This window comes from Tursiops truncatus, chromosome 15, assembly GCF_011762595.2.
Source record: "Tursiops truncatus isolate mTurTru1 chromosome 15, mTurTru1.mat.Y, whole genome shotgun sequence".
Classification (NCBI taxonomy): Eukaryota; Metazoa; Chordata; class Mammalia; order Artiodactyla; family Delphinidae; genus Tursiops; species Tursiops truncatus.
In genome coordinates, this window is record NC_047048.1 from 6730142 (window position 1) to 6753434 (window position 23293).

General features: G+C 47.4%; 3 protein-coding genes across 15 annotated transcripts in view; 1 reads left to right on the top strand and 2 right to left on the bottom strand.

Moving 5' to 3' along the window:
- ZCWPW1 (zinc finger CW-type and PWWP domain containing 1) overlaps window positions 1–6451 on the bottom strand; it is a 25822-nt gene extending 19371 nt beyond the window's left edge. For 2 of the 12 annotated variants that reach the window (XM_019930593.3, XM_019930588.3), the window contains exons 1-3: window positions 6236–6449; window positions 3819–3928; window positions 42–98 (exon numbers count right to left, since the gene is read on the bottom strand). In XM_019930593.3, coding sequence (XP_019786152.2) covers window positions 42–66 — 25 coding nt within the window. In that variant the 5' untranslated portion in view covers window positions 67–98; window positions 3819–3928; window positions 6236–6449. The other 10 variants (XM_073791943.1, XM_019930594.3, XM_019930589.3 and 7 more) reach the window with 10 other exon arrangements.
- On the top strand, window positions 6290–12563 carry MEPCE (methylphosphate capping enzyme). Of its 2 annotated transcripts, XM_033840714.2 has the most exons (5): window positions 6290–6395; window positions 6725–9883; window positions 11325–11543; window positions 11719–11845; window positions 12120–12563. In XM_033840714.2, the coding sequence occupies exons 2-5, from the start codon at window positions 8201–8203 to the stop codon at window positions 12194–12196; spliced, it is 2106 nt and encodes a 701-aa protein (XP_033696605.1). In that variant the 5' UTR covers window positions 6290–6395; window positions 6725–8200; the 3' UTR covers window positions 12197–12563. The 2 variants fall into 2 exon arrangements, with proteins under 2 accessions (XP_033696605.1, XP_033696606.1); XM_033840715.2 differs by lacking the exon at window positions 6290–6395 and having other exon boundaries at window positions 7044–9883; window positions 11964–12563.
- Window positions 12564–13031: 468 nt separating this feature from the next.
- On the bottom strand, window positions 13032–14308 carry PPP1R35 (protein phosphatase 1 regulatory subunit 35). The gene is made up of 4 exons (XM_019930587.3): window positions 13942–14308; window positions 13609–13861; window positions 13395–13531; window positions 13032–13283 (listed from the first exon to the last, which is right to left on the bottom strand). Exons 1-4 carry the CDS (start codon window positions 14182–14184, stop codon window positions 13110–13112), a joined length of 807 nt encoding a protein of 268 aa, XP_019786146.2. The 5' UTR covers window positions 14185–14308; the 3' UTR covers window positions 13032–13109.
- Window positions 14309–23293: the final 8985 nt, after the last annotated feature.

Here is a 23293-nt window from a genome sequence, read left to right on the forward strand (position 1 = left end):
CCAACGGCTGAGAAAGAAGAGGAAAGTGACTCTTGACTCACCTTTACTCTGCAAGGTTGTCATCATTCAGCTCAGAAGCTACACTTTTCTTTATGCCTCTGTTAGAAAAAAGAAATGAACTGCTATTACTCTGAACATGATTTTTCAAATTTTATTGAAGCCTAGTTGATTTACAATGTTGTTAATTTCTGCTGCACAGCAAAGTGATTCAGTTAAACTTATATATATTCTTTTTCATATTCTTCATCATTATGGTTTATCACAGGATACTGAATATAGTTCCCTGTGCTATACAGTGCTGATCGAACATGATTTTTTTTTTTTTTTTTTTGCGGTACGTGGGCCTCTCACCATTGTGGCCTCTCCCGTTGCGGAGCACAGGCTCCAGACGCGCAGGCTCAGCGGCCATGGCTCACAGGCCCAGCCGCTCTGCCGCATGTGGGATCCCCCCAGACCGGGGCACGAACCCATGTCCCCTGCATCGGCAGGCGGACTCTCAACCACTGCGCCACCAGGGAAGCCCTGATCGAACATGATTTTAAACTTTCTCCTCTACCTGTCTTCTTGGGTTCAGGGTCTCTTTGCCTGGGACACTTGAACTACATTTTCTACCTTCTTGGATTACAATTCTACTCCTCAGCAGTGCCAGTTACATGCTGGAGGATAATAAAAGTTGCTGTTTTAAAGATCAGCAACAATCCTTAGTGTTTTAAGTGCCTAGAACCATGTGCAACATGAGGCAGGCACTTGTAAGTAGGTAGAAATGATAGTGGCAGTGATGTGTTAAAAAACAAAATTCAGGGGCTTCCCTGGTGGTACAGTGGTTAAGAACCTGCCTGCTAATGCAGGGGAAACGGGTTCAAGCCCTGGTGAGGGAAGATCCCACATGCTGCGGAGCAACTAAGCCCGTGAACCACAACTACTGAGCCTGTGCTCTAGAGCCTGCATGCCACAACTACTGAGTCCGCCCACCTAGAGCCCGTGCTTGGCAACAAGAGAAGCCACTGCAGTGAGAAGCCCGCACACCGCAACAAAGAGTAGCCCCCGCTCACCACAACTAGAGAAAGCCCGCGTGCAGTGATAAAGACCCAACGCAACCAAAAAAAAAATAAATTAAAAAAAATTCAACTGAGTAAATTTTGAGGATCTTATTGGCTTTATTCAACAATTCACGAATTGGGCAGCATCCAATCTACCAGATAGACAGGAGCTCCAAGGAGCTATGCAAAATTAAAGACTTTTACAGGCAGAAGGGAGCAGGAAGAAGGAAGTAATACTAGGCAAAAAAAAAAAAAAAAAAAAAAAAAAAAAAAAAGCAGGTTGGTCATACAAGGTTACTTTCCTTTAAGGGACTACTGGAGTCTATCAGGCAGATTACCCAACTAGTGATGATCAGGCAATTCCTGACTGACTGGTTTAAGATTCCATTTCTGGGAGACCTAACATTGTAATTAAGTTGTCTTGGTTTAGTGACTTGGGGCTTAGCATAAGCAACCCCATTTGGTGCCTCTTATTAAAGCAAGACACGTTTTTAACAGCCAGAAGTATAAATAGTAGCAGAGTAGTGGTAGTAGGGTGTGGACAGTCCTGGGAGTTAAACAGTGAGAGTTTTCTTCAGAGGGATAACCTCATTTCACAAGGTTCTCCTGAATACTTAAAAGACAAATAACCTATAAATTCTCCTACCTAATTCAGACATCCCTATGCATAGAGAACCCCCTTTATTAACATCACTATAATGTATATCTTCCCTTTACCTAAATCTTCTAGTCTAATAAATTTCCGAATGTGCTGGATTCTCGCAATTTCTATTCATGGCTCAGAAATATTTAGTAATCAGCAGAGGTCCCCAGAGAAGCTAGTAAAAAGAATCTAGCATATTCACTCTATATCCATAGTTTATCTGTAGCTATCTACTCACAGATGTTCTACAGATGTAGAACACAGATGTTCTATATCAGCATGCTTCATTATTTCTACCAAAGTTGTGACTAATAATAATGAGTAACACTTATTGAGCACTCACTATAATCTTTGAATATGTCATCTCATTTAATTCTCCCAATAAATCTGTGAGATTGATACCATTTTACATTTGGGGAAATTGAGGCTTAGAGGGATTTAGAGACATTAAGTAATCGATAAAGTGGTAAAAATCAGGATTAGAATCTGTCTGATTTATAAGTTTGCGTTATGAATTGTGCTACACTACATCCCAATCGTCTAGTTCAGTAGTTCAGTGCTTCACAATAACCTTAATATCACAGCACACATGTAAAGCATACATTAAAAGTACACATTGAAACACAGAAAATATTTCTAGGTACTCTAGGGTAAAAGGACCAGGCTGCCCACATCCATATACAACTGAGGGATGGGAGTGGGGGGCCTCCAGCCACACTAAAGGCTGAAGAGGTTAACATCTCTACACAGCTATAAGTCATTTGTGACCCAGCACAGTGCCAAGACTCATCTTGTGATGTTCCAAGAACTTGTACATTTTTCCAGTTTTCACTTTCCACCATTAATATTATTTCTACCCAGCTGTGGTTTGCCCAAAACCTCAGTGTTAATACATGGTAGAGTCAAGATGAACCCAGGTTTTGGCTTCCGAATTCTAATAACATGTCTGTTCTTCTCAGTGATCTTATTTCTGGCTGTTGGTTTTGAGTGCTTTGAAGGCCCTGGACCTGAAACTCAATCTTCCTACTCTGCCATCTCCCACTATAAAGAGATCCAAAAGCAGCATAAAATGGATCTTTGGGTTCATACAGTCTTCCCTCTAAAGGGGCTGAAAATTTTACAACCCTCAAATGTCCAAGCTAAACACTCAGTTGTTCAGGGTGTAGAATTCCTCCCTCCAGATCCCAAGATGAATTCAAAAGGTACTGGAGACTTGACTTAGTGTGGCCACAGCATGGCTGAATATAAAGTATTTTTAATTTTTTTTTGGTATTTTTCTGTTCCTTTTCTTCATTCCATAAATGCGAATAATTGATATGTGCTATTCTGCAGTAACTACTTTTCCTATATATTAAGGAGCACATTTTATCATTGTTTCCATCTTAACTTTTCACCACCAACTCCCAAACTTATTTGACACTGGAAAAAAAGCAAGTGGGACATTGGGGGAGAATCACTGCAGCAAACTGGTCCCTTCTTTACGATAATCCTAAATAGAAGCTAGAAACTGGATAAAATTAGGCTGCAAAAGGAATAATAATAATAAATGACAAACATATCTTCTCCCAGACTCTAGAATTCCAAAAATGATCCTGAGAAGTCCCTATGAAGACAATCAGAATTATAAAACTATACTAAATGAGAAAAACAAAATGAAAATTAGTGTACCTGAGATGACAAAATTTGATTTTTTTAAATGTTCCTCTATATAAGATCCTTGTGTATCCGTAAACTATCTCTGGAAGAATACACAAGAAACTGACAAAAGTGTCTCAGCAGACTGGAAACGGGTGGCTGGGGGTGGAAATGAGTTCTCTACTGTACCCTCTTGTGTAACTCTAGCATTTTATACATATACCACCATTTCAAAGTGATTTTTTAAAATAAAAAGAGTATTTTAATCAACCTAAAAAGGCAAAATTTTTCCAATATTTAGGTTCAAATCATTATCTAAACCTATACTGACCTCTCTAGGCAAAAGTGTGTTACTGGAGCCCCAAGCAACTAGATAAAATTGTGGATCATCGTTGAGTTAATAAGATGTAGTAAATATACAAGCAGCAATGAATACTGGTTTTCCTTAACCTACAGTGAGGGTGTGATGAAGAACATTACTTTTAAATAAAATCTCTAACCTGATCAATAGAGAAGGGAAAATCTGGAAGTCACCGTCTGACAAGTCAAGTCTCTGCTCCTCTGTTTCAGGCGAAGTATTTTCTTCCACAATAACAAATGTTGAAATCTACTTCAGAGAGAGAAAAACAATTTTAAGGAAGTTAATAAATATACAAAATACCACCAACTTTCACCTGGCCAGCTAGGAAATGACTGGGGGCTCTAGACCCAGGAATAACATTTGAGGTTTTAATTTCTTTTTTCTGACCTTAGATGAAAAAAGAGAGACAAAAAAATCCAATAAAGCTTTAAGTGTGAAAGTTCCATAACCAGATCCTAACTATTGAACTGACATAAGAAAGAGGGTGAATAAGGAGGGGAAAATAACTTAGAAATAATAAAGGGAACCAAGGGAAGGTGAATGAGCTATTCCAAAAAATAGTTTTCTTTCATTTAGAACACTAAAAATCATGACACTGATTATAGAATGAAATCACCTAGCTCAGCAGATCTCAAAGTGCGATCTAAAGACCCCTGAGGGCCCCCTCCCTTTTTCAACTACTTATCTGTGTTAGGCTGGGTTTTCTCATACTCTTCAACCAAAACAAGATATCATAACAGATTGAATTCAGAAACAGATGAAAATCCAGCCAGACATGAAAGAGATTTGCAGAAATGTAAAACACCATTCTTCATACTAAATTTTCTTTCATTTAGGAAAATATATTTTCATTAAAATATTATCTACGTTAACATTATGTAATGGGTTTATTATTGTTATTTTAAAATTAATAAATAAATGTTTAATTTTTTTCTCAGTTTAATTTCTAATATACTAGTATCAATAGATCCATAAATAGATATAAACCAATGTTTGGAATCCTTCATAATTTTTAAGAGTATAAAAGGATTCTGAGACCAAAATGTTTGAGAATTGATCTAGCTAAATAAATTCAGTCTTGTCAATATTTTTCAAAAAGCATTAATCCTCCTCTCCCTTTCCCCCATTTAGAATATGTTCACAAATTTCTCCCCTCTTAAGTATCCAATTATTCCCTCTTTATATTGTCCCTGGAATCCTTGGTCTAAAAGAACAAAAGAAACCCTTTAGAATTGTCCTCTAACACAGACTCCGTGAGCCTCAAAAAACTGTATTTAAAGACTATATTTTGAAAAAAAAAAGACTATATTTTGAGCAGAGAACAAGAAAGATCGAGTTTCTGTTCTCACTGAGCTGACATTCTAGTGGGAGTAGATAGACACATACAAAAATAAGTAAATATATATTGTAAACTAAATAAATAAAGACTATATTTTGGGAGCAGTTTTCTCAGGGTTACTTGAGATGCTGCCTCCCAGGCTTGAAGTCCTCCATATGGCCACCAGATAAAACATAACTCTTAAATAAATAAATAAAGACTATATTTTAAATATCCTTTAAGCTGGAGTTTGATTTTTGTCTTAATGTCTAACGGTATGTAGATCCCTGCTCATTATCATTCCTCCGTCAGTAAGAGTTCTTTTTCTCTTTCTCTCTTCCTTCCTTCCTGTCTCTTTCTTCTTTCTCTCATGTGCACTCAGCAAGCATGATTTAAAACTTTTAACAAGACAGAAGGAAAAAATGATCCCCGCTACGCTTACTGCCCATAACAGACTACCTAACAAGACATTTACTGTCATAACTACCTGAACTAAACCTTTTACATAATCTTATAAATAAATTAATGGTGACTAAAGCTTCTCGGTTCAGAGAGTGCAAGGAAGCACAGAGATACGGGGACTTATCACCCAAGCAGACTCTTTCTTTAGGACCCTGATCCTGGTTCAGACCCTTGCTATCTAACTCCCGGAAAGCTTGCATACTTGCCCCAAACTATTGCCGACCTCAAACTAGCCTTTTTGTGTTGTTTTCGCTTAAAGGGGTCATGCCCATGGACTCCCAGACTCCGGCAGCATTTTGACTCACAGAGCACCAAGGTGACGTTTGGAACAATAAAAGGCCTGATTCCACCTTATAAACCAGAGGGAAGAACTCTGACGGACCCACATTTTTCCCTCTCTCTTCCCTCACCAATTCCGTCTTAAGCACAACATTTAAGACCGGAGGTACCACAGAGCCAAAAGTCCTTGACTCCCCTCAAAGGGTAAAAGAGTGGCTTTCTAGCATCTCTTCCCCATCAACAACTCCCCCGCCATGAGAGAATTTCCCCTCAGCTCCCACCCGCAACCCGCGGAAGCACCAGGATCCGCATTCTCCCTCAGGTCCGTCGTCGCCCGCCGTGATATTGAGTTACTTTTGTTTGTTGGGAGTAAGTTTGCGGTTAGAGATTCTGAGGACAGGGGTTAAGAGTTGGACGGCACCCTGAAGAGAAAACTTCTCAGGCGACAGGTGTCAGGATTGGCCACGCCTAGCACCTTCAGCTGCAAGCGGAACTACCTTCTGGAGAGATGAGAACCTAAGGGCGAGGAGCAGAGTTGGGTAATGCAGAGATTCTCCAAGCCCCTCAAACCTCGAGCCAGTTTTCCCGCCACCAGGGAAAGGCGCGAGGCCGCGCACAAGCTCCACCTCCACCCCCACCGGAGGCCTGCTCGCAGAGGTAAGGCGCATGCGCAACTGGAATCGGCTTCTGCGTCTGCGCAGCTGAGTTATTGCCGCCATCTTCCAACAAAACGCCCTGTAAAACTACAAATCCCATAATCCTCGGTGGCCTCACTTTTTTTAGGTGGCAGCAATAGCGCCTGATCGTTCAAGATGCACATATTCCTTTTACTAACTTTACTCTGTGCCCGAGACTGCCTTTTCCTTCCTCTGGGAATCGTGCCCTGATTCCCATTCTTCCTCTTAGTCTCCTTCATGCCCTTATTTTGATATTTTATTTTGAGACTATCCTTAACCCCATTCTCGCCTCTTCCTCCCTCTTCTCAGCCACAGGACCCGCACCCCAAGCGCTGTTGGCAAGGAGAACGAGCCACAAAGCACCCTCTGGAAAGGCCGTCGAGTAGCTTCTTCCCCATTGACTGAGGCAGGGGGTCCCCAAAGCAGGCCAAAGCCTCTTCTCCGCCCACATTCGTTTTTATATAAGGCGGCGCGAAGCCACAACGTGTGCTTGGGAAGGCCTGCGTACGAGGGGGCGGTGGTGGTGGGTGTACTGCTATTGGTGGCTGTGGTGGGCGTCGGGGTCGCTCTCCGCGGGCTGGGGGGCTCGTGCGCAGACGTCGGGTGGTGGGCGGAGGCGTTGGTGTCCGGGCGGTGGATGGGGAGGCGGAGAGGAGGGCGTAGTGTCCCCAGGTGATTGCGATTGGGGGAAGGCGGAGGAGCGAGAGAACTACTCGGCCATTTCGAGGGAAGAGGAAGTTGGACAACATTGCCTGTTTTAGTTTTTTTTTTTCCTGCTCAGCAGAGAATATTTTCAAGGGGGTGAGTTAAAATGACCTGTCGTATTATACTGAGAACAGTTAGTAGGAAGACGGGCAGTACGCTCCGCTCCTTCCCCTCCCCTACTTCTAGGTTCACCCCCTCCACTCCCTCGGAAGCCCTTCTAAATAGGTGGACACAGGGGGCAACCAGGTCATGAATAATTCATGAGGGCCGCCCCGTTCCTTAGCCACACCCCTCCGAGTCGTGCTGACGCATGATGCGTGTACCAAACCTGAGGAAGCAACGTAACAGTTCCCGCCCCTAGGACGGAGGGCGGGGCGTCATCTCCAGCACGTGCTGCATCTACCCGCGCAAGCCCAAAAGGGTGTGCGCAGGCGCTGCCCACTAGGGGGAGGAAGGAGGCGGGGTAGGGAGGTTGCTGGGTTTAGAGCCGGGCGGAGACCGCTGAGACTCATTCCTCAGGAACAAGGGTCGGGTGTCAAGGAGACCTTTTCACACCAGCTCCCCGTCCCCCGCCTACGGTGGGTGGGATCGCGCGGCAGAGACAAAGGATATCAGTAGGGACGGACATAGCTGCGAAGGGAAGTAGGGTGTCAGTTTGGGGTGGTGGGCTTTTGGGGGGGCTGAGGGGGCTATATTTAAACTCCCGGAGCCGTTAAGTTGGTTCGTACTCCGATGCGCGCGCAACCAGGGTGGTGTCGGAGTGCGCATGCGTGATTCCAGGGAGAGAGGAACGCGCCCCAGCAGTGCGCGCTCGCGGCGAAGCGGTAGTGGTAGTGGAGAAAGGGGTCGGCGCACGCGCGGTTGATTCCTCGAGTTGTTCGGGTCTCGCGGGCATCTTGTTTTGGTCTCGCGGGCGAGTAGGGCGCGCTTCGGGGGAGGCGCTTGGGCGCGAGACTAGGGGAGAAGAGCAGAACTGCGCGCGCACTCGCGAAAGGGGGGGAAGCGAGCGGGGTTTAGGAAGGGGGGTTAAGCCCCCTGTCCCCCCGGTTGCCCTCGACTGGGACGGAATAAGGGGAGGAAATGATCGAGATGGCGGCGGAGAAGGAGCCGTTTCTGGTGCCGGCCCCGCCGCCGCCGCTTAAAGATGAGTCGGGCGGAGGGGGCGGCCCCACTGTGCAACCGCACCGAGAGGCAGCCTCCGGGGAGCTCCGCGGCGGAACACAGCGTGGGCCGGGCCCGCGCGCACACTCGGCGGGATCCCCGGCTTCTGAGGCCGGCAAGGAGAGCCCCGGGGCTGCACCCACCCCTCGGGGCGGTCAGTCGCAGCAGCAACGAGGGGGCGGCCCCCAGGCGCAGTCGCACGGGGAGGCCTGCTTGTCGGATCCCCCCGGGAGAGCCGCTCCCCCGGACGTGGGGGAGGAGCGACGGGGAGGGGGCGGAACAGAACTGGGCCCCCCTGCTCCTCCTCGACCCCGTAATGGCTATCAGCCCCACCGGCCCCCTGGGGGAGGTGGGGGCAAGAGGAGAAATAGCTGTAATGTAGGGGGAGGTGGTGGAGGCTTCAAACATCCGGCCTTCAAGAGGCGCAGGCGGGTCAATTCGGACTGTGACTCTGTCTTACCCTCCAACTTCCTCCTGGGGGGCAATATCTTTGATCCATTGAACCTGAATAGTCTCCTGGATGAGGAAGTGAGCCGCGCACTCAATGCGGAGACCCCTAAGTCATCCCCACTTCCGGCCAAGGGGCGAGATCCAGTGGAGATCCTCATCCCCAAAGATATTACAGACCCTCTCAGTCTCAATACTTGCACTGATGAGGCCCAAGTAGTCCTTGCTTCGCCACTCAAGACTGGTCGGAAGCGGCATAGACACCGGGGACAGCACCACCAGCAGCAGCAGCAGCAGCAGGCAGCTGGAGGGAATGATAGCCACTCCGTGCTGCCCACAGCCCCCCTCACTTCCTCACTCCATGGGGAGGGCACCCCGCAGCAGCAGCAGCAGCAGCAGCATAGAGGCCAGAACCGGGACGCCCCCGAACCCTATGAACTCAACACAGCCATCAACTGCAGGGATGAGGTCGTGTCTCCCCTTCCATCTGCCCTACAGGGTCCCTCAGGCTCCCTTTCAGCCCCTCCAGCTGCCTCAGTTACCTCTGCATCCTCGTCTTCCTCCTCACGACATCGCAAACGTCGCAGGACTTCCAGCAAGTCAGAGGCAGGGGCTAGGGGTGGAGGCCAGGGTCCCAAGGAAAAGGGCCGAGGGAGTGGGGGAGGCCGCCACCACCTCCACCCACTACCTGCTGCGGGCTTCAAAAAGCAACAGTGCAAGTTCCAGTATGGGAATTTTTGCAAGTACTATGGGTACCGCAATCCTTCCTGTGAGGACGGGCGCCTTCGGGTGTTGAAGCCTGAGTGGTTTCGGGGTCGGGACGTCCTAGATCTGGGCTGCAATGTGGGCCATTTGACCCTGAGCATTGCCTGTAAGTGGGGCCCGTCCCGCATGGTGGGCCTGGATATTGATGCCCAGCTCATCCATTCGGCCCGCCAAAACATCCGACACTACCTGTCCGAAGAGCTGCGTCTGCCACCCCAGACTTCTGACGGGGCCCCAGGAGCAGAGAGTGAGGAAGGGACCACAACCGTCCGAAAGAGAAGCTACTTCCCGGCCTCACTGACGGCCAGCCGGGGTCCCATTGCTGCACCCCAAGTGCCCTTGGATGGAGCAGACACATCCGTCTTCCCCAACAATGTTGTCTTCGTCACGGTAAGAGGGTTCACAGGCTCTTGGGATAGGGACCAGGAGTGAAGATGAGGTTAAATGGGAACATGGCAGGGAAAGGTTATAACCCAGAGGGTATCTGTGCATGCACCCCTCCCTAGGAAAACCAAATCCTCCAGAGAAGGGTCTGAATCTGCGATTGATTCCACTGGGTGTGTCTCCCCCCCTATAACCTGGGTCGGGGGGGGCGGTGGCGGTGGCTCTACTTGGAGTCCTTTCTCATGACTGCAAGCCCCAGAATTGGGGCAGACTCCTCTTGCCCTGCTCTTGGCCAGTACTGTAATCCAGACTTGTCTACCTTCCCCGTTAGAGGATGTGGTCCAGATGAAAACTTGTCCTCCAACCTACTGAAGGTGCATGAAGGGGTGGGTTTCAGACATGCAATGTCTTGGGATGGGGGAGAGGATTAGGGTAGTGGCTGACTAATTACAGTTTCTGTCCTTTGATGGGGACCTTGTTTGCATTAGATGCAGAATTGATTGTCAGTGGCCAGGAACCTAAGCGGCTTGGCCTAAGGTCATCTCCACACTGACCCAAGATGGTGGGATGGGGAAGTGTCAGAAAGAGTACCTTGGGGAAGCAGGAGAGAGTACCATGTCTTCAGTGTCTGTCCCCTGACTGCAGGTGGATTCCCGTAAAATGCTCCAGTTAGGCCAGCTACAGGAATAGTTGGCAGTGTGTTGGGTTACAACCTAGAAGAATGGACTTTGCAGAGGGTGGTAATGAGCTTATCATCTAGAAAAGGTTTCCTGTGGGATGGGGTTCTTCATTTCTCTGGGAGAAAAAGAATAGGCCTGAAACTTTGCCACTCCCAACTACAGGGAAGGAACCCACAGGTCTCCCTTTCAAACCTGGGTTGGGGCCCTTTGCATAACGTTGAATCTCTCAGCTTAATGACTGTGGGGTGGGAATAAGTAGTGGACAGGGTCTTGGGAGAACCCCACCATTCTTTCTCTGCAATTTGACCCCAGCTTTGGTGATCTCGTGGATAATTTGCTCAATTTAAAGTTACCAGGCTTCCCTGGTGGCGCAGTGGTTGAGAGTCCGCCTGCCGATGCAGGGGACACGGGTTTGTGCCCCAGTCCAGGAAGATCCCACATGCCGCGGAGCGGCTGGGCCCGTGAGCCATGGCCGCTGAGCCTGCGCGTCCGGAGCCTGTGCTCCGCAACGGGAGAGGCCACAACAGTGAGAGGCCCGTGCACCGCAAAAAAATAAAGTTACCCAAGCTCCCTTCTTATGTTTGATTGGCTTACCACCAATAGAAAGCAAGAAAATGAGACTCAAACAGGGTACCATTTGGGAGTTATTTTGAGAAGTGTCAAAGCAGATTGTGGCCAAGGACTAAAGTGAGGCTGCAGAGTGGGTTGTGAGGGGGCAGTGGTTCTTTTATGTCTCTGTTGACCTCACCCCCAATTCTTGCTCTCAGGGTAACTATGTGCTGGATCGAGATGAGCTGGTGGAGGCCCAAAAACCTGAGTATGATGTGGTGCTCTGCCTCAGCCTCACCAAGTGGGTGCATCTCAACTGGGGAGACGAGGGGCTGAAGCGCATGTTTCGTCGAATCTACCGGCACCTACATCCTGGGGGCATCCTGGTCCTGGAGCCCCAGCCTTGGTCATCCTACGGCAGGAGAAAGACTCTCACGGTGAGTTGGGGTTTCTGGAAGTTGGGCCTATCCTTCCTTTAGTTGAGGCAAGGAAGGCCTCAAAGAAGCAGAAAGAGGACTTTCTGAACAAGGTGAAAAGGCCCCCTGGGTGGGCATCATCCTCCACCAGCAGAGAAGGCAACGAGCTAAAGTGATCCCTTGTCGTCCTCCCTAGGAAGCAATCTACAAGAACTACTATCGAATTCAGCTGAAGCCAGAGCAGTTCAGTTCCTACCTGACATCCCCAGAGGTGGGCTTCTCCAGCTATGAGCTTGTGGCCACACCCCACAACACCTCCAGAGGTAAGGCTGGCTTATTTTGTTGGGGGAGGAAGGGAGGCCAGTCCTGGTGCAGGGTGCAGACCCTGTGGAGTCTTAAGGTCCTGCCAAAACCCCTCCTGATTGCACACTCTTCCCTCAGGCTTCCAGCGTCCTGTGTACCTGTTCCACAAGGCCCATTCCCCCAGCCACTAAGTGGCCCCCTGAACAGAAAGTGTGAAGCTGCCCGCTGCTCCAGAGGACCTGGGGGGGGAGAGGAAAGTATCCCAAGGTCTTTTCTTTCTGCCTCCAAAAATAGTTTCCTCTCCTGGATCTGCAGAGAAAGCTTTTCCTGTGTTGCTGCCCCAGCCTCTTCCCTACACCTCTGGCACCTAAGCAGCAAGCCCAGCTGTGCTGGAGTCACCATCATCTTCCTCTCCCCTAGCCCACTGGGCTGGATGGCATGGACTGTTTGCTGCCCTCTGTTCTCCGAGGGCATGGGAGCTGGGGGGTATCAAGTTCTCTAGCCTCTTCCTCCTGTTCTCCCAAGGAGAGGTTCCCATTTCTCCTCGGCCCTTGTCCCTAGCTGCGTTTCAGTGGACCACGGATAGATGGACTGAGGGTTAAAAGGGGGACGTTGCTGGGGAGGCATGCAGGTACTGTGAAAATCCTTCCCTCTGCTGTCCCTCACTGGGAGAGGGGGTTGGGTTTGGAATGTGAGAACAGCACAATAAACTTGATGTTTAGGGCAGTGGCCCACACACCTGCCTAGCACATTCTAGTTGGGGGCGGGGGGTGGGGGGGGGACACGGTGCCTCCTGGTAGAACCTGTGCTTCCTCTCTGCCCAAACTATAGTCTTAAGGAAGAGGGCAGGTTTTTCAATGGTTGGGAAGGCTGTTGAATGCTAACGAGACCCACACCCAAGTGTACAGAACCCTAGGCCAGGAAAAAGGGGTATGTGAACTTTGATGTGAAACCTGAAGAATCTATCCTCCCCCAAAGAAACACTGACAAAACTTTTTTACGTAAGCTTTGGGCACAAAGCTAACTTTGGAAGTTAACCGTGAAGTCGAAGTGGAACTAGAAAAAGGCACTTTCAGGACCAGACCACCTGCCTGCTCTATTTCTTATCACTACCAAGTTCCTTTAAAGGAGGGCCAAAACCTTGACTTTCTGGCAGCTTCCAACCTGAGGCTTGACCCCATCTCAAGGCTCCCAAGAAGAGTCCCATTTGTTAGCAAAACCACTTTATTCTCATAGTTTAAAAACAAAAAGATATGAACTAGCAATCCAGGGAGCCTCCCAAGTCTACGCTTCCCATCGCCTCAGTGTCCGATGCATAAGGAAGGTATCCTCTGAAGGGCGGGGCCGGAGTTGAAGCCGGAGAGGGGGCAGACCTTCCAGGGTCAGGTGTGGAGATTCATAAAATAATGTTTCTGGATCACACAAAATGGTCATGTCTGGCCCTGGCCCAGATGGCTCCTGTTGGAGTTGGAGCAAAAAGCAAGGTTACCCTCGGGGAGGGGACAGAACCCCTGGCAGTTGGGGAGGAGGGGGGACGGGGTAGGGGAGACTCAAGCCCAGGTCCCTCACCTTTGGAGGCGGGGCTCGGGCCTGCGGCGGCAGGAGCGCCAGTTTCTCCCTCAGCGCGGCGTTCAGAACCTGTTCCTCGGGCACCTGCAGGCTCACCAGGTCTCGGAAGAGCCGCTTGGAGCGCGGCACGTTCAGCCCTGAGACCGCAGGAGCGGAAGTGAGCGGCGCCTCGCACCCCCGCTCCCGCGCCCGGCCGGCCGCCTGCCCCCCTCACCCTCGGCCACGCTCTCTTCCAGGCTGCAGCGGGTCTGGAACGACTTTCTCAGCTGTTCTTCCACGGCCTTCGCGGCATCGAACTGGCCCCCGGCTGCGGCCCGCGCGGCCTGCAGCTCGAAGCTCAGGGCCAGGCTGCTCTGCTGCGCGGGCGTCCCCAGGTCCTGCGGCGCCGCGAGCTTCTCGCTCGGTGCGGTGGCGGCCGGCGGCGGCTCGGACCGTACCGGGGAGGGCGGCGCCAGGCGGAAGCGGACCTGGAAGCAGAGAGCGGGGCGGTGAAAAAGTAGGCGCTGGGTCGTCGGCGGGCTGGCGGCCAGGCCTTCCCCCAGCTCACCTGCCGCCCCTTGCGGGCCCCGCCCCGCCGGTCCGCCCGCCCCTTCCGCCGTCCCGGGCTGCAGTTGGACCGCCCGCGCCCGGGGCTCTCGGACAGAGGGCTCAGGCTTAGGCTCAGGTCCAGGCCGGGCTCCGGCACGGGGGCTCCGGGCACGGGGGCTCGGGGTTCTGGGAGTGGCCCTGGGTCAGCCACGGCCTCTCCCCCTTCCACCGACTCCAGCTCTGGCTCCTCACAGCCCATCATCTTGGGGTGTCTGCAGGGGTGCGGGGTCGCTGGGGCCCAAGGGTCAGGGAACACAGACTCGCCACCTCCTCTCCCCCGCCCTTCTAAGACAGCGCTACCGAAAACCGTTAGCGCCCGCCCCGCCCTATTGGTGCGCCTAAGCGTCATTTCCGTTGCCCCGCTCCCCGCCTCCCGGAAAGCTTCCGCCCACAAAGCCTTGCCCCGCCCCCAGGCCGGGGTTTTAGAGCTGAAGCCCTTGGAAGCTCTACGGGTCCTCATTAGGACCATTTTCATCTAGAAACTTGCGCTACAGCGTCGTTGCCCTATCCAATCGCCACCACCTGGCCTCCGCTGGAATCCAGAGTGTGTCAGTCCTCCCTATTAACGGTCCAGCGTCCCCATACTGGATCTCCCTACTCCGTGCCTCCACAGCATCTCCGGGTGTTCCGTCGCCCCCAAACTCGGACCGGAGCTCCCCAGTTTGAATGAGGGCGTGGCTCGCTGACTCCAGCCCCGGGCTCCCTCCTAGGTGACCGTGGTTGCCTGGGCGACAGCAGCCTCATTCAGTTTGCGGCCTTTTGTGACTTTTTCCCCTTCGAAGATCCACTAAAATATTCATCTATATAAAAAATAAATATCTGCATATAAGTACAGTTTTTTAAAAAAAGGCTCCGTGGATTTATCCCGGACTGCAGGGCAGGAAACGGGAGCTCTCGCCTCATTCCCTAATGTTCCTTGGGGTAGGCCCTCTCAGTTCTGTAAGCCTCTGTTTCTTCTTCTGTAAAATGTACTAAGTTGGGTTCAAGACTTTTGAGGCTCTCCCAAAATGCGTTAACAGTCAACAGGCATGTTTTTGTGTCACTTTTTCAGTTTGTTTTCACATACTTTATCTTCCAAGAAATGCTGTGGAAGATCAGATAGAATGGATGGCGTTACCCATATTTTACAAAAAAAGTTTTCGAGAATCTCAATGGTGAAACTAGAGGCTTTCCTGCTAAAGTCAGGAATAAGTATGCCCATTTCCTCTACTGCAGATCTTCCTCCACTTATGATGGGGTTATGTTGAGAGAAATATATCGTTAAGTCGAAAATGCATTTAATACACCTAACCTACTGACCATCATAGCTTAGCCTAGCCTACCTTAAATGTGCTCAGAACACTTAATTTAGCATATAGTTGGACAGAATCATGTAACACAAAGCCTATTTTATAATAAAGTGTTGAATATCTCATGTAATGTATTGAATACTGTGCTGAAAGTGGGTACAGAATGGTTTTAAGTGTATCACGTTGCTTACCCTCATGACCACGAGGTTGACTGGAAGCTGCAACTCACTGCCTCTGCCCAGCATCACAAGACAGTATGGTACCATATATTGCAAGCCCGGGAAAAAGATCAAAATTCAAAATTTGAAGTACGGTTTCTACTGAATGCTTATTGCTTTCACACCATCATAAAGTTGAAAAATCGTAAATCAAACCGTCACAGGTCAGGGACCATCTGTATACTTTGTTTTGTATATTTGACTTTGGAAACTTATATGTTTTACCTGATTATATGATACAAATTAATTTTTAAAAATCAGTCCCTAAAAGTTGAAAGCAAGATGAAACAAATGAACCTAAATGTATATTTACTACACAGATGGGAACTAACTAACTACACAGATGGGAACTCTTCTGAATGACTTGAAAAACACAGTAATTTAGCTATACATCCAAAAAATCTACCCTAAAGACAAAATTAACTGCTGTTTAAAAAAATTTTTAACTGCCATAAAATCTTAAATTATATTCAGTAGTCATATTGTTGGGAATAAGTGAAAATGGGTAGGATAGAACATAATTATGTTGATGTTATCAGAACTGGAATTTTGGCATAGGAGAAAAGACATACAAATATAAAATCAATGATGTTATGCAAATTCCCTATACTCTTGAATTTAGGAAGTATCTTATGAACCCATGGAATATTTTAGTTTAAATTTAAAAGCATATACTAATTCTGTCTACTGAAAAGCCCTTAGAAGCAATGATGGACCCAGGAAGCACCCCTGGCCTCCAGAATGTGGTAGCTAATTTCATATCCCTGGGCATTTCAAAACCTACACGCCAAATGTTCATAGCAGCTTTATTCATAATAGACAAAAACTGAAAACAACTCAGTGTCCTCCAGCAGGTAAGGACTTAAACTATGGTTCACTTAGTGCCATAGAGTACTAATCAGCAATCAAAAGGTGCACACTATTGATAACATGCAACAACTTGGATAAATTGCCAGGTTATTATGCTGAGCAAAAAAAGTCAACTCAAAAAAATTAGATGCTATATGGTTCCATTTACATGACATTTTGGAAATGACAAAAATTTAGGAATGGAAGACAGATTTCGTGGTTGCCAAGTGTTTGGGATGAAGTGGAAGAGATGCAGGTGGTGGGAAGGAGGTGGGTGTGGTCATAAAAGGTGTAACCCCAGAGTTTTTCTTTGGTGTTGGAACTGTTCATTTCCTTTACTGTGGTGGATACAGGGACCTACACAGGTGATAAAACTACACAGAACTTCAACGAAAGATCTGAAACAGAAATTAAGGAAACAAGCCCATTTACCATCACATCAAAAAGAACAACATACCTAGGAATACACCTACCTGAGGAGGCAAAAGACCTGTACTCTGAAAACTATAAGATGCTGATGAAAGAAATCAAAGATGACACAAACAGATGGAAAGATATACCATGTTCTTGGATTGCAAGAATCAATATTGTCAAAATGACTATACTACCCAAGGCAACCACAGATTCAATACAATCCCTATCAAATTACCAATGGCATTTTTCACAGAACTGGAACAAAAAAAAATTTAATTTGTATAGAAACAAAAAAGACCCTGAATAGCCAAAGCAATCCTGAGAAAGAAAAATGGAGCTGGAGGAATCAGGCTCCCTGACTTCAAAATATACTATAAACTATACTACAGTAATCAAAACAGTATGGTACTGGCACAAGAACAGAAATATAGATCAATGGAACAGGATAGAATTAATCTACGACAAAGGAGGCAAGAATATACAATGGAGAAAAGACAGTTTCTTCAATAAGGGGTGCTGGGAAAACTGTGCAGCTACATGTAAAAGAATGAAATTAGAACATTCCCTAACACCATACAAAAAAATAAACTCAAAATGGATTAAAGACCTAAATGTAAGACCAGATACTATAAAACGCTTAGAGGAAAACATAGGCAGAACACTCTTTGACATAAATCACAGCAATATCTTTTTGGATCCACCTCCTAGAGTAATGAAAATAAAAACAAAAATAAACAAATGGGACCTAATTAAACTTAAAAGCTTTTGCACAGCAAAGGAAACCATAAACAAAATGAAAAGACAATGCACAGAATGGGAGAAAATATTTGCAAACGATGCTACCGACAAGGGATTAATCTCCAAAATATACAAACAGCTTGTGCAGCTCAATATCAAAAAAAACAACCCAATCAAAAAAAGGCAGAAGATCTAAATAGACATTTCTCCAAAGAAGATATACAGTGCTCCAAAAAGCACATGAAAAGATGCTCAACATCGCTAATTATTAGAGAAATTCAAACCAAAACTACAATGAGGTATCACCTCACACTACTCAGAATGGCCATCATCAAAAAGTTTACAAACAATAAATGCTGGAGAGGGTATGGAGAAAAGAGAACCCTCCTACACTCTTGATGGGAATGAAAATTGGTCCAACCACTATGGAGAATAGTATGGAGGTTCCTTAAAAAAATAAAAATAGAACTACCATATAATCCAGCAATCCCACCCCTGGGCATATATCTGGAGAAAACCATAGTTTGAAAATATACATGCACCCCAATGTTCATAGCAGCACTATTTACAATAGCCAAGACATGGAAGCAACCTAAATATCCATCGACAGAGGAATGGATAAAGAAGAGGTGGCACATATATCCAATGGGATACTACTCAGCCATAAAAAAAAGAATGAAATAATGCCATCGGCAGCAACATGGATGGACCTAGAGATTATCACATTAAGTGAAGTCAGTCAAACAGAGAAAGACAAATAGCATATGATGTCACTTATAATGTGGAATCTAAAAAGATAATACAAATGAACTTATTTACAAAACAGGAACAGACTCACAGACTTCAAAAACAAACGTATGGTTATCAAAGGGGAAAGGTGGAGGGGGCATAAATTAGGAGCTTGGGATTAACATATACACACTACTATATATAAGGTAGATAACCAACAAGGACCTACTGTATAGCACAGGGAACTCTACTCAATATTCTGTAATAACCTATATGGGAAAAGAATCTGAAAAAGAATGTGTATATGTATATGTATAACTGAACCACTTTGCTGTACACCTGAAACTAAGACAACATTGTAAATCAACTATACCCCAATATAAAAAAAATTAAATTTAAAAAATTTTTTAAAAGCTATTTAGAACTTAATACATACACACACACACACACATACACACGAGTACAAAACTGGGAAATGTTAATGAGATTGGTGTATTATGTGAATGGCAACATCCTGGTTGTCACAGAATAGTATAGTTTTGCAAAATGTTACTGCTTTAGTCGGTTCATGCTGCTATTAACAGAATACCACAGACTGGGTGGCTATAAACAACAGAACTTGATTTCTCACAGTTCTGGAGGCTGGGAAGTCCAAGATCAAGGTCCTGGCAGATTCCATGTCTGGTGAGGAACCACTTCTTGGTTCACAGGTGGCTATCTTCTCATTGTGCCCTCACATGGCGAGAGGGGTAAGGGAGCTCTCTGGGGTCTCTTTTGTAAGGGCACTAATCACCTAATCACCTCCCAAAGACCCTACATCCAAATACCAACACTTTGGGGATTAGGTTTCATTATAGAAACTTTCAGGGGACACAACTATTCAGTCTATAGCAGTTACTATGGGGGAAAACTGTGGAAAGTGTACGAGGGATGTTTCTGTATTATTTCTTACAACTGCATGTGAATCTACAGTGATCTCAATAAAAATTTTAATTAAAAGTAATGCTGGGGCTGGGAAGAAGGGCAGTGTGTGAGGGTGGGTGTATAGAGGAAACAAGATTAGCCAAATGTGGGTGATTGTTGAAGCTGGGTGATGGGTACATGGGGGTTTATCATAATATTTTTCTTTACTTTTGTATATATTAGAACATTTCTATGATTTAGAAAAAAAAAAAAACTTTGGGTTTATTTTTTTTAAAGGAGGCTGAGATAGCTTTGGCACCCAGGAAGTGTTGGAGCTGAAACTTGAAACTGCACCCTATCCCCCAACCCTCAGGCCTGGGCTGTGACGATGGATATAAATGCCCTACAGGAACCCTAGCCATGAATTCAGTAAACTCAATTCCTCAGTCTTAAAATCCAGCCACTTCACCTCACATCAATCAGAATGGCCATCATCAAAAAGTCTACAAAAAAAAAAAAAAAAAAGGTCTACAAATAGGGCTTCCCTGGTGGCGCAGTGGTTGAGAGTCCACCTGCCAATGCAGGGGACACGGGTTCGTGCCCCGTTCCGGGAAGATCCCACATGCCGCGGAGCGGCTGGGCCCATGAGCCATGGCCGCTGAGCCTGCGCGCCCAGAGCCTGTGCTCCGCAACAAGAGAGGCCACAACAGTGAGAGGCCCGCGTACCACAAAAAAAAAAAAAAAAAAAAAAAAAAAAGTCTACAAACAGTAAATGCTGGAGAGGGTGTGGAGAAAAAGGAACCCTCCTACACTGTTGGTGGGAATGTAAATAGATACAGCCACTGTGGAGAACAGTATGGAGGTTCCTTAGAAAAATAAAAATAGAGCTACCATATAATCCAGCAATCCCACTCCTGGGCATGTACCTGGAGAAAACCATAATTCGAAAAGATTCATGCACCCCAATGTTCATAGCAGTAATATTTACAACAGCCAAGACATGGAAACAACCTAAGTGTCCATCAACAGATGAATGGATAAAGAAGATGTGGTATGTATATACACACACACACACACACACACACACACACACACACACACACAATGGAATATTACTCAGCCATAAAAAGGAATGAAATAATGCCATCTGCAGCAACATGGATGGACCTAGAGATTATCATACTAAGTGAAATAAGCTAGACAGAGAAAGACAAATATCATATGATATCCCTTACATGTGAAATCTATAAAAATGATACAAATAAACTTATTTACAAAACAGAAATAGACTCACAGACACAGGAAACAAACTATGGTTACCAAAGCTGAAAGGGAGGTGGATAAATTAAGAGTTTGCGATTAAAATATACACACTACTCTGTATAAAATAGGTAACCAATAAGGACCTACTGTACAGCCTATATAGCACAGGGAACTATACTCAGTATCTTATAATAACCTATAATTGAAGAGGATGTAAAGAGAATGAATGTACGTATAAGTGAATCACTTTTCTGTATACCTGAAACTAACACAACATTGTAAATCAACTGTATTTCGTTAAAAATAATTAATTAAATAATTGATTTTTAAGCAAAAAGAATAACTATAAAACATTTTTTAGAAATCTGGCCGCTACCTCTTCTTAGGCCTGGATACAGAGATTAAAACAAGCCATTCCCGGGAATTCCCTGACGGTCCAGTGGTTAGGACTTGGCGCTTTCATTGCCGGGGTCCTGGGTTTGATCCCTAGTTGGGGAACTAAAATCCCGCAAGCTATGCAGCACGGGCCAAAAAAACCCCAAGCCATTCTTTTCGCTAGCTTATGTTATGGGCCTCCAAGAAGTGTAAAGTTCACCGAACAACTTTAAAGAAACAATATGAATATGAGGATGGATAAGTGGAGGTGAGGGAATGAGGGGTCTCAGTCCAACCTCCACTCTGCCTAGGATTTTTTTGGCTGGAATTGCTTGTGCTCTTTTTTTTTTTTAATTATCATGTACATATTTATGTTAATACAATTTGATGTTGCTCTTCCTCTCTAAAAAAAAAAAAGTCCCCCCTTTAAGACGGAACTGATAAGCAAGGAAGATTCCTTCTCTATCCTGAACTTCAGAGTCCCCTCGTGGCGGCATGTTCTAGAGCTGTACCCTCTTCTGCAAAGATGGATTCCAGTTACACACCACAGAAAAACCAAGCCCTGACTAGGGGCAGCAGAAGTGTGAAGGGGGAACCCAGGAGGAGGGAGTGAGGAGAGAGATTGTAAATGTGGTCCAGGAACTGACACACACACCCCACCTACTCAAAGCAAAGGGGAGGAGGAACAGAGAAGCTTCCCCGAACCCCGTTAACTGAGATTGCCAAGTGAGGGGGCCCTGCCCGAGCCCTCATCAACTAGCCCCTCCCTCCACTCTCCAGGCTGGGGAGGTCCCACCTCTGCATCACTTCCCATCCTGGGGAGGGTGGGAGAGGAGAGAAGAAACAGTGCTGAAGGAAGAGGGAAAGGAGCACAAGAAGACCCCCAGGAAGAGGTCATGCTTCGGGTTCTTGGGTTTTGTCTTGATCGGTTACACTCACCAGGTAGTGGTGCTCCCTTTAGTCATCTAGGACAGGCAATCCCAGACACGGATCCTGGCTTGGGACAGACAAGGCTAGGTGCTGGAAGGGGTCATTCAGGGTCATTCCTGAGGTTCTGCTGGGCCAGACACTATAGGTGGGCTAAGGTGGGACAGCAGACAGGACAGGGCCAGAGGTCCTTCAAGGGACCATGCTGTTGAGTAGTACCAGCATGCATCCAGCACAGTGGTGTGACTGGGACCATGGCAGCAGGCAGCTAGGAAGACCCGCCCCAGCTGAGAAGGCAGGGGAAGAGCCATGGTTCCATCCAGGAAAGCGCCCTCCAATAGGGCCCAGACACGTCAAAGAGATGAGGCAGCAGCCCTCCACCACCACCCTCTGCAAACCCCACGTGCAGGGACCCCTCACTTCCCGTCTCCCACTCCCAAACTGGCTGCTGCCGAGGGGTCAACCCAGAGACACCTCCTCACTGTGTCCCTGTCACACAGGGGATGCTGGAGGGTGGGAGTGGCTGACCTTGCACTTCAACAGCTGTAACCCACCCCTCAGCCACACACACGTCCAGGCTCCCAGCCCCAGTGTACTTTCCCATCCTACCTAATCTCAGGGGTTGGCAGGGTAAACCACCCCCCAGCAGAGGGCCTGAGCCCTCCACTCCTTTCTCCCAACCCAGAAGGAACAGACCGACACCTGGAGGCGAGGGCACAGGTCCGGCTGCCCGCCAACGCACTGACTCTGAGCCCCTCGGCCTGGCCCCTCCAGAAGCAGGGAAAGGAACAGGAGGGCCAGGATGACACCCCTTATGTCTGAGTCTCCAGGGATATGGGATGAGACCAGCTTCTGGGATGGAGATTTGAGGGTAGGGAATAAGGTCTCATTCGGAAGAAGCTGTCCACAGTCTGGGTGGGGTAGAGAATGAAGAAGGGGAAATTGGATGACACTAGGAAAACAGAGAGAAACAGATTTTCAGGGTTGGAGGTATGGAGAATTCAGTGGAGTTGGGCTTGGCAAAGGGGAAAGTATTAGATTGCGAGCCTGGGCTTGCTGGGGAGGGGATGTCCTTGATGTCAACATAGGGAACAGAAGTTGATGCCCGTTGGTTAGGGCCTAAAAGAGCCTGGGGAGAGGCTGGTCAAAAACCACTGGAGCTACAAGAAAGGGGATAGAGGCCATGAGCAAGGTGGGTGGGGTTAGAGCCACAAAACATATGGCCATAAACCAGGAAGATGGGGCCATGGGTAGGGGAAATTTAACTATGCAGAGGGACACATGGTAAACTGCTGGCCTTAACCTAGGATACAGGTCCTAACAGATCTCTGCCTGGCTGAGAGTCGGCACCTCAAAAAAATGGGATGGGGGCAGTCTGCTACTCAATGAGGGAGGGCACACAGGATATGCTGGGGGATCCCTAGGGTGAAGGGTGATTCCGCGGGAACCTCTAGGTCAAACAGGCAGATGCTGGTGTGAGGTCTTTGCACAGCCCAAGGCTGGCTGGTGGAAGAGAAGGATCAGAGTCCCTCTGACTCCACTCTCTGCCGTGGTCCCAGGACCATCTGCCAAATGTCAACCCAACAGGAAAAGACAGGGTGGGGGG